Source organism: Macaca thibetana, chromosome 15 (assembly GCF_024542745.1).
Source record: "Macaca thibetana thibetana isolate TM-01 chromosome 15, ASM2454274v1, whole genome shotgun sequence".
NCBI classification, from domain to species: domain Eukaryota; kingdom Metazoa; phylum Chordata; class Mammalia; order Primates; family Cercopithecidae; genus Macaca; species Macaca thibetana.
In genome coordinates, this window is record NC_065592.1 from 27064424 (window position 1) to 27075024 (window position 10601).

At 49.4% G+C, this 10601-nt stretch overlaps 1 protein-coding gene across 1 annotated transcript in view; it reads right to left on the bottom strand.

Annotated features, from left to right (window-relative positions):
* The window catches only part of SNX30 (sorting nexin family member 30), a 125103-nt gene extending 114625 nt beyond the window's left edge, over positions 1-10478 (bottom strand). Inside the window, exon 1 of the mRNA XM_050761022.1 lies at positions 10081-10478. Coding sequence (XP_050616979.1) covers positions 10081-10236 — 156 coding nt within the window. The 5' untranslated portion in view covers positions 10237-10478. The remainder of the gene's footprint in view (positions 1-10080) is intronic.
* Between the last annotated feature and the right edge of the window lie 123 nt (positions 10479-10601).

Genomic DNA, 10601 nt, shown 5'->3' on the forward strand with positions numbered 1-10601 from the left:
TGATCACACATCCCCCTGCTCAAAAACCCTCTTGGGGCTGGGAGCGGTGGCTCACACCTGTAATCCTAGCACTTTGGGAGACTGAGAAGGGTGGATCACAGGAGCTCAAGACCAGCCTAGTCAACATGATGAAACCCCGTCTCTACTAAAAATACCAAAATTAGCCTGGCATGGTGGCATGCACCTGTAATCCCAGCTTCTCAGGAGGCTGAGGCAGGAGAATTGCTTGAACCCAGGAGGTGGAGGTTGCAGTGAGTCGAGATCACACCACTACATTCCAGCCTGGGCGACAGAGCGAGATTCTGTCTCAAAACAAAACAAAACAAAACAACCACCCTCTAGGACTAGCTACTGCTGAAAGAATAAAAGCTAACCTCCACATCGCAGCATTCAAAACAGTCTCATTCTCCTCCTGACCTGTCTACCCACCTCCTCTCTCACTAATCTCTACCTCTAGACTCTCAAAACCCACTCCCAACGCGTGACCCAACTCAGTCCTCCTCCAGGGGACACAGGTCTTTCCTGTCTCTGCCCTTCACCTTGGGGCTTTTCCCACCCCACATCTGAAAGCCCCCTGCAACTTCATGGACCTGGTGAAAACACAACCTCTGCCACCTCAGCTGATGTGCAGACATACCCCCTGCTAGTGGGGCTGCCAATAGGAATAAACACCCCCTTCTCCCTACTCCTCAGGTAAAACCCAATTTTCAAGTCATATTTTAAGGTCATGGTATTGGTAATTTAAGTTTCAAGCAGCAAACCAAATTGAAAACAATATCAACAAAAGGGAATTTATGACCTCCTATAACCAGGAAACTGTGCTAACTTCAGGCACAGCTGGCACAGTCAGATCCTGAACTCAAATGATCTTTCCCCTCTTCCTCTCCTAGCTCTACTTCCCTCTGGCTTCATTCTTAGGCCAGGCACTCTCTGCATTGAAGGACACAACCATTCACAATCTAGTAGAAAGACAGACATTCTTTCCCCCATCATCCATCTTGAAAATCTCAGGAAAGGCTGCCTGGCTCCGTTAGGGCCACACATCCACCAAGGATGCTATTTTGGCTAATATAAGATATTGATATTAGACCAGAATGGGAAGGATGAGGAGAGAAGCCGGGGTATTTCTGTCCCACCCTAACCCCTGCTCTCTGCCTCAGATTGTGTCCCTGGCAGCTGCCTCCCCCCTCCAGGGCCTCCTTCCTCTGAGGTCCTAGCTCTTACTCAACTGCCACAGGTCTAGTTCCCACAGAAGCCCCTGGGTTCTACTTAACATCGCCTCTTCCCCTAACCCTCCAGTCCTGAGGGTAACAGCAACTTCCTGCTATTGCTACTCCCTGGGTCAACTTACCATCTATCATCTATGCAACTAACTCCTTGTATTATAGTCTCTCTGTTTGAAATACGTTCACTGGCTTTTATTGCCTGATTAGACCTCAACTGATATAGAAATTGACAAAGCATAGGCCAACATGTAGACAGAAATGTGGAAAGTACAATATCAAGGAATAACAACCACCACCACCTTCTATTTCTTAAAGCTTCGCTATATACATCACCCACTACTCTACAAACTCGCTGGGTCTTCCTATCAACCCAGTGATGTGGGCACGTCTGTTATCTCCTTTTCACAGATGAGAAAACTGAGGCTTGGAGATGTTAAACAACTTGCTATTACCAAGACTGTAAACAGTGGGGCTGAGATTCAAATCCAGACATGATTCCAGCATTAACACTTTTTTTTTTTGAGACGGAGTCTCACTCTGTCGCCAGGCTAGAGTGCAGTGGCACAATCTCAGCTCACTGCAACCTCCACTTCCCCAGTTCAAGCGATTCTCCTGTCTCAGCCTCCCGAGTAGCTGGGACTACAGGTACACGCCACCATGCCCAGCTAATTTTTTGTATTTTTAGTAGAGACGGGGTTTCGCCATGTTGGCTAGGATGGTCTTGATCTCTTGATCTCGTGATCTGCCTGCCTCAGCCTCCCAAAGTGCTAGGACTACAGGAGTGAAACCGTGCCTGGCCCGCGTGCACACCTTCAAACAGGAAGTGGAGGAGAAGCATTTCAAACAGGGGGTTATCAACAGGATCAAGTGTTACCTATCAAGGGATCAGGTAAAATAAGGACTATAAAGCATCTACTGGATTTAGCAATAAAGAGGTCACTGAGGACCCTGAAGAACAGAGTCAGAAACCAGGCAGCAGGAGGCTGAGGAGTACATCAGAGGTCAGGAAGTGGAAGCAACGGCCAGAAACCTTCTCTTCAGAAAGTGTCTTGTAAAGAGGAGTCACAAAATAAGGCATAAGGCCAGGCACAGTGGCTCAGGCCTATAATCCAAGTGCTTTGGGAAGTTGAGGCAGGAGGATCACTTGAGGCCAGGAGTTCGAGACCAGCCTGGGAAACAAAGTAAGACCTTATCTCCACTCCCGCAAAAAAAAGGCACCAGATGGAGGAGAAAAGAACATCACAGCAGAGTTTCCTTTACTCTTTCTCTCTGCGTGTGCGCGTGCGTGTTTAATAGAGACAAGTTCTCACTATTTTGCCCAGGTTGGTCTTAAATTCCTGGGCTCAAGCGACTGTGTGTGTGTGTGTGTGTGTGTGTGTGTGTGTGTAATAGAGACAAGGTCTCACTATATTGCCCAGGCTGGTCTTAAATGCCTGGCCTCCAGCAATGTTCCTGCCTTGGCCTCCCAAAGTGCTGGGATTATAGGCAAGAGAGCCACCACACCCAGCCACTCTGTGTTTTAAAAATGAGAGCAACTTGGCCAGGCATGGTGGTTCACACCTGTAACCCCAGCATTTTGAGAGGCTGATGCTGGCAGATCACTTGAGCTCAACAGTTCAAGACCAGCCTGGCCAGCATGGCGAAACCCTGTCTCTACCAAAAACACAAAAATTAGCCAGGCGTGGTGGTGCGCATCTGTGGTCCTAGCTACTCAGGAGGCTGAGACAGGAGAATATCTTGAGCCCAGGAGGCAGAGGTTGCAGTGAGCCAAGATCGTGTCACTGCACTGCAGCCTGGGTGACAAAGTCAGACACTGTCTCAAAAAAACAAAAACAAAAAAAAGGGGGGGAGAGAGCGCAACTTGAGCATGCTTAAATATTGATGGGAGTGAGCTGGTTGAGAGGGAGTCCAAAGATACAGGAGTAAGTTAGGAGGACAAGCAGAGCAGGGTCTACAAGAGGATCGGGGGTAGGGGGAGGGTCTACATCCTCAATCAGCCTTAGACTATCTCCTTGGAACGAGGGCCAGAAAGAAAACATGGCTACGGATTCAGATCATTCTGAAATTTGAAGAAGGGAAGTTCCTTTCTGGTGGCTTCTATCTTCTCTAAGGTGGAAGGTGAGGCGATCAGCAGAAGGGAGGGTGTAGTAGAAGGGTGGAGGGTATGAGGAGCAGAGAAAAGTTTCAGATAAACCACTGCACAGAACGGAGGGTCTGCGGAAACGAATGAGTGTCCAGGACCACTGAAGCCCCAGCTGTGGCTGAAACCTGCGAACTTACATTGGCAGCAACCTTTGAGCTTCCTGAGCACCCTGGTTGTAGATGAAAGACATGAACAAATGGAATGATCCAAGCTGGGTGTAAACAGAAGAAAGCAAGGGAACTGAATAGAGAGGCAGGAGCAACCACGAAGATGGGCCACAGAATCTAAAGGAGGTAGGGGAATCCAAGAGGTCACAGAACAGAACAGGTATAGTCAGTTGTTACCAACTCAGAGACCTGGAAAGCCAGGAGGGGAAAGCAAGACAAAACGATATATGTGGAGAGAAGGGAACCTTTGTACAATGTTGGTAGGAATGTAGATTGGTAAAGCCATTATGGAAAACAGTATGGAGGCTTCTAAAGAAATTGAAAATAGAACCACCACATGACCCAGCAATCCCTCTTCTGGGCACATACCCAAAGGAACTGAAATCAACATCTCATAAAGATATCTGCACACCCACGTTCACTGCAGCATTATTCACAATAGCCAAGATATGGAAACAACCTAAGCAGGCCTCAATGGACGAACGGATAGAGAAACTGCGCTGTATGTGTACACACAAAACTGAATATTATTCAGCCCTAAAAAAGAATGACATCTTGTCATTTGCCATAACGTGAATGAGCCTGAAGGAAATTATGCTAAGTGCAATAAGCCGAACACAGAAAGAAAAACATTGCATGATCTCACTTATATATGGAATCTTTTAAAAAATTCAAATATATAGAGATAGAACACAAAATAGTGGCTACCAAGGGCAGGTGGGAGAGGAAATGGGAAGATGTAGGCAAATGGATACAAAGTAGCAGATATGGAGGAGTGTACAGCTCTGGAGATCTAATGTAGAACATGATGACTAGAGTTATTAATAATAAAATTGTACTATACTTGACAATCATACGAAATGAGTCTATTTAGATGCTCTTGTCACAAAAACAAAATGAGTATGAGATGATGACTGTGATAATTTGCTCCACTATAGTAAACTTTTCTAACTATGTGTATCCCATAACATCAAGTTGTATACCTTAAATAAACACAATCAAATGTGATAATATCCAGTGGCACTATTTCAGAGCTGGAATCCTTCCAGGTATTACAATGCAGGGTGCGGCCATAGGAGAGGGCAGATGAACTGTTAAAAAGGTGAAGGTGCCTGGTGCAGTGGCTCACGCCTGTAATCCCAGCACTTTGGGAGGCCAAGGCGGGCAGATCACCTGAGGTCAGGAGTTCGAGACCAGCCTGGCCAATATGGCTTGTAGTCCCAGCTACTCAGGAGGCTGAGGCAGGAAAATCGCTTGAACCCAGGAGGCAGAGGTTACAGTGAGCTGAGATCACAGTGAGCTGAGATCGCGCCACTACATAAGGAGGTCAAGAAACTGGTAATTTTGGAGACTCGGACAGATCAGCCATGTGAATGATTAAAGCCCCGTGGGGAGGACACGATTTGAGAAGACAGTAAGTTGGGGTCTAAAGATTTAAAGAATGAGAGTGAGAAGCTGTGAAGTTGGAAAATGACAAAGAAAACAGTAGTCGAAGGTCTGTAGTGGATATTTGTTTCCTGTTTGTCTAACATCTACTTCTTGATTTTGCTCTGGAAACCACCTCCTCCCTTCCCAGGCACAGAGGGGGCTTCCAAAATATTTGAAATTTTCTGTATCTTAATCTGGGGGTAGGAACATTTTATTATTCTTTAAACTCTACAGATAAGTTTTACTCTTTATATACACACATTGTTATAAACTTCATGTATATATTCCCCAATTTTAAAAAAATTCCTTTCCTCATTCCAAAGATAAGTACCTGATTCAGGTCTGCGCAATCAGAATCAGAGACTGGTTTAGGCGCCTGACCCAATTTAGACCAATGAGACACCAGCCCAGAGCTTTGGCCGGAACTATCAGGAAAGGAGTGCTCTCCTTCTGCTGGAGCTGGGAAGCTTGTTTATAGAACACATCCCTTCACTGGCGTGAGAACAAGGCTGACACAGAAGAAAGCGGAGCCAAGAGATGGAAAGTGACAGATCCCCGACATCATTGGAATACCTTGCTCCAGTCATTCCTGAAGCCAAAATACCTGGGCCTTTTCAGCAATGTGAGCCAGTAGATTTTTATTTTCCTATATCCAGTTTGCATTTAGCTCACATCCTTTTAACTAATAAAGAATCCTAACTAATTCAGGGGCTCAAGGTAGTCTCAGCTGAACAGCCTATGTGATCCTTTTCAATACATAATCGAACTACGCCCCCCTCCTGCTCAAGACCCTGAAATGCCCCCTGCCCATGCTAACTTCCCACCCCATGGCCCTGACAGTAAAGGCCAAAGTCCTCAGGGTGACCGGCCACACTCAATATAATCTGACCCCCTCCCTTCTCTGCCCCCAGCCTCTAACTGTCCAATGCTCACTCTGCCCAGCCATATTGGCCTCTAGGCTGCCCCCTGACATACCGGCCCTGTGCCTTCCAGCCTCTGCTTCCGCTGGTCCCTCCCCCAACACTCTTCAGATACTCACCCACTAACTCCCTCACCTTCCAGTCTGCTCAAATGTCAAGTTCTCAACAAGGCCTGCCAAATCCTCTTCCTCGTGGCCAGTTCTCCTTTTTCCTCCTTCCATAGCATTTACTGTGCAATACAGTACAAACACACTGAAATGTATCCAGTGAGGGCAGAGTTTTCAGCTAACTTATTCAAGTTCCTAGAACAGTGCCTGGCTCATAGTAGGCCTTCAAATATGTATCAAATGAACAAAAAGAACGACAGGAGCCTCAAAGGAGCAGAGCCTGGTTTGTAAAAGGTGATGGAGGAAAAGCCTTCTCTATTTTGAAGACTTCAGAGGATGTCTAAGTGACCTAAGGGGGCAGGAAATAGATGAAGAGTTCAGAGAAGAGATTGAGGATGTGGGAAGAGGTGTTAGCCACACAATGGGGCTTAAGAATCCAGTATTAAGTTTTGGGAGGGGCACGGAAGTTGGAGGCTGAGTCAGAGGAGAAGCAGCCTGGAACAATTTCCAGATGAAAGTTAAAAAAGCAGAGTAAGGCTAAGCGATGTATTTACATTTTAGATAGAGACAGCCATATAAGGTCCAGTGAGGCTCACGCCTGTAATCCCAGTACTTTGGGAGGCTGAGGTGGACAGATCACCTGAGGTCAGAAGTTTGAGACCAGCCAGGCTAACATGGTGACACCCCATCTCTACTAAAAATACAAAAATTAGCCAGGTGTGGTGGCGGTCACCTGTAATCCCAGCTACTCAGGAGGCTGAGGCAGGAGAATCACACGAACCCAGGAGGCAGAAGATGTAGTGAGATTCCACCACTACACTCTAGCCTGGGCAACAGCAAGACTCTGTCTCAAAAAAAAGAAAAAAAAAAAAAGGTGAGTTTAGCAGGCATCAAAAGAATTAGTCCTGGCAACCTCTGGTAGATAGAAAGGATTCCTCCTTTGGGAGCCTATGAAGGGAGGCATCACACCATGATTTGAAAAATTTGAGAAACTGGTGGACAGTCCATCATATTTGGTCTTTCTCTTCTACCCAAGCACTACAGAGTTCATTCACAAGTGTCAGCTGGACCAAGACACAAGGCTACCCTGTTCATAGCACCATCTTGGCCCCTCAGAAAGCAATTCCCCTCTGCATAATAACCCTGTACTATGATCAGCCTGTCAAATCTTCATTCCTCTAGCCCAGAACTGACCCAGAATCCCTGTCATCCAGGATCACAACCCTAGTATCTAATAAGACAAAACTGCCTTCTTTTCAAAGACAGACCATAGCACTGAAGTGTCCTACCACCCCTTTGATGACCCTCATGCTGCTGAGGCAGGAGAAAGCCAGCCACAGGGAAGGCTTCCTTCTTCTGGCTCTGACTCACCTCTGTGGCTTGCTAGCTTCTCTCTACAGAAATTTCTTCAGAGTTATGAGACCATACGGGGATGCCAAGATTCAAGGAAAATGTTACTCCTAGTCAGAGAAAGAAATTACAATGCTTAGCCTCTAAGGAAAAGTGGCTTACTATAAATCGGGCCCTTGAGAATGGTGTCATTTAGATGCTCCCCACAGCTGTTAGGAGATTTAATAAATATTCAATAATTAGGCCAGGCACCGTGGCTCACGCCTGTAATCCCAGCACTTTGGGAGGCCGAGGCGGGCAGATCACTTGAGGCCAGGAGTTCGAGACTAGTCTGGCCAACATAGCGAAACCTCGTCTCTACTAAAAATACAAAAATTACCCGGTCAAGGTGGCACACGCCTGTAATCCCAGCTACACGAGAGCTGAGGCACGAGAATCACTTCGACCAGGGAGGTGGAGATTGCAGTGAGTCAGGATCAGGCCACTGCACTCCAGCCTGGGTGACAGAGTGAGTCTCTGTCTCAAAAAATACATATATATTCAATAATTAAGAATGCCTCCAAGACTCAACCTCCCACACAGAACAGACCCTTTAAAGGAAGCCATCAGTAATTAGACCTGAGACTGACTTCTTGACCACTAATTAGATCTTGGTGGTACGGAGAATTTGTCTTCCAAGTACTTACTAGTAAAACACCCATACTTCTGAGTCAGGTATCATCCATGAGTGATTCGTTAAGCAAATATTTAAAATAGCTATCTGTAGTAGTCAGTCTCCAAGATGGCCCAATGATCCCCACCTCTTGGTATGCACACCCTGGTATTCACACCGTCTCCCCACATTGTACCAGTGTCAATCTGTGTGACCGACAGAATACATCAGAGGCATGTCATTTCCAAGGTAAGTTATACAAGACTGGCTAGAGTCTTGGGCTCTCTTGGATCACTTGCTCTAGGGGAGAAAACCAGTTGCCACATCCAACAGCCCTATGGAGAGTAACTAAGGCCTGCCAACAGCCATGTGAGTGAGCTTAGAAGTGCATCCTCCCCTAATCCAGCCTTCAGATGACTGCAACCTCAAGAAAGGCCTAATTCAGAACCACTCAGATTGTCCCACAGACACTATTTCCAGGTGGTAAGTTTTGGGGTAATTTGCTACACAGCAATAGATAATTAATTCAGTATCCTACACAGAACTGAGAAGGAAATGAGGTTTAACCCCAGTTCCTACACTATTTTAAGACCAATTTTTGTCCATAAGAAAGCAAATTTATTCAGTCATTCAACATTTTTTGGAGACAGGGTCTCACTCTCTTGCCCAGGCTGGAGTACAGCGGTGCAATCATAGCTCACTGCAACCCTGAACTCCCGGGCTCAAGCAATCCTCCAGCCTCAGCCTCCCTGAGTAGCCTGGACTACGGGTGCATGCCACCATACTGTGTGTGTGTGTGTGTGGAGATGGGGTCTCAATATGTTGCCCAGGCAGGTCTCAAACTTTTGGCCCAGAGCAATCATCCTGCCTCAGCCTCCCAAAGTGCTGGTATTACAGTTGTGAGCCACTGCACCCGGCCTCCATTAGCTTTTTTAAATTTTCCTGTCCCTAATGCTTTGGAACTTCACTCCCAGCTTTCACAAACCCTGTGCAGAAGGTACATCAAGTCAAGTCCCACTCTCTAGTGATTTTAAGTGCTGCAAGGCGGGCAGGTTATATTTTCTCATACTCATTTTTTTACTGTACCACATGGTGTCCCCTCTGACGGGAGAAGAAAGTTAGGTCCCCTGCTCCCATTAATATTGGGACAAGGGGGAATCCATTTAGTATTTTACTAGGGAGAGAAAATCTTGATCACAAGACCTGAGAACAATGCTAATTTCTGCAGTTAGCGACTAAGCGACGGCAGGAGCGAGGATACAATCACTGCTCAAGTCCCCTTCACAGCTGAAATGGCCATGGGGATAGGGAGGAGGCCGTCCCTTACCCCTGCCTGGACTCTGCTGTGTCTCCAAGCAGCAGGAGGGTTGTGCTGCTCCAAAAAAATCTGGAGCCTCCCTCTGTACAAAGAAGGTCAAAGGGCGAGCTTTCTTTCCATCAACCACAAAACCAGCCGCTGCCAAACCTAAACAGAGTGGTAGGCCGTCGGAGGTGAATGGAGCCCCAGACAGAAAACCACAACGAGGCTCTCCTCCCGCCGCCGGCTGGGGTCTGAGTCAGGTGACTCCTCAGGACAAACAGCAAACCTAAACAAAGATCACTCCCCACATGACTGACTCGGGGGAAGAAGACTCTCGCTGTAAGCCCAGGGCTGCCCGGTCCCAGCACGGAAAGCCATGAACTCCTGCTTCTGTGCAGTCTCGGGAAACTGGAGGAGCTACAAGTTATGCAGCAGCTCAGCCTGCAGGGATGCACCTGGAGGAACTCGGAACCCCATCCGAGGACACAGGCGCCCTGCCCTGCACACACGCCTCCCGCCCCAACACGCAGGCTGGACCCCTCCCCACCAGCTGTCACCGGCGCTCGCGACCAGTCACAGGCAGCGAAGCCCGTCCCTCTGCGGCTGCGACCCCGCGGAGGCGGCAGAGGAGACGCTTTCGCCGAGAGCTCCGGGGCCAGGGCACGCCCGTCCCCCGGGAAGGGGCGGCAGGGTGGGCGCGGCCCCAGGCCCAGGAAGGCTCCGGATCCATCATCCCCCCAACGGGGAGCGAAATAAGCCTCCCAGACCCCAGCCCCAGGCGCCCCACCTTGTCACCGAAGCTGCGGGCCATCAGCAGGTCCGGGCTGGGCGTGCTGTCACCACCCACGGCCTCCTCGCTGCTGGAGCCGGCCAGCGGGTGCGGCATGTCGCGCAGGGAGTGGGGCCCCGTGGACGGCAGGGCCTTGGGGGGCCCGCCCGCCATGGCGCGCACCGCTCGGGACGCGCCGCCGCCGCTTCCTCCTGCTGCCCGCCGCTGCGAGCTCCCCGAGCGCCCCGGGCCGAGCCCCGCTCGGCCGCCGCTCAGCCCGAGGCCTTCCACCGGCCGGGCCGGGAGACGCTGCCACCCGCCGGCTAGTGTCTGCCGGCGCTGAGACGCTCAGCTCCGCGCCGCGCGTCCCCGCTCCGCGCCCGAGCCCGCCGCGGGTCCGCTGGCAGCACGGCCGCGGCACCCAGCCCGCACAGCCACGCCGCCCACCCGCTCCGGCCCCGCCCCCGAGGCGCCGCGGCTGCCCGGGAGGGGGCGGGGAGGGCGGGGGGAGCGGGGAGGGGGCACGTGGGGAAGGAGGG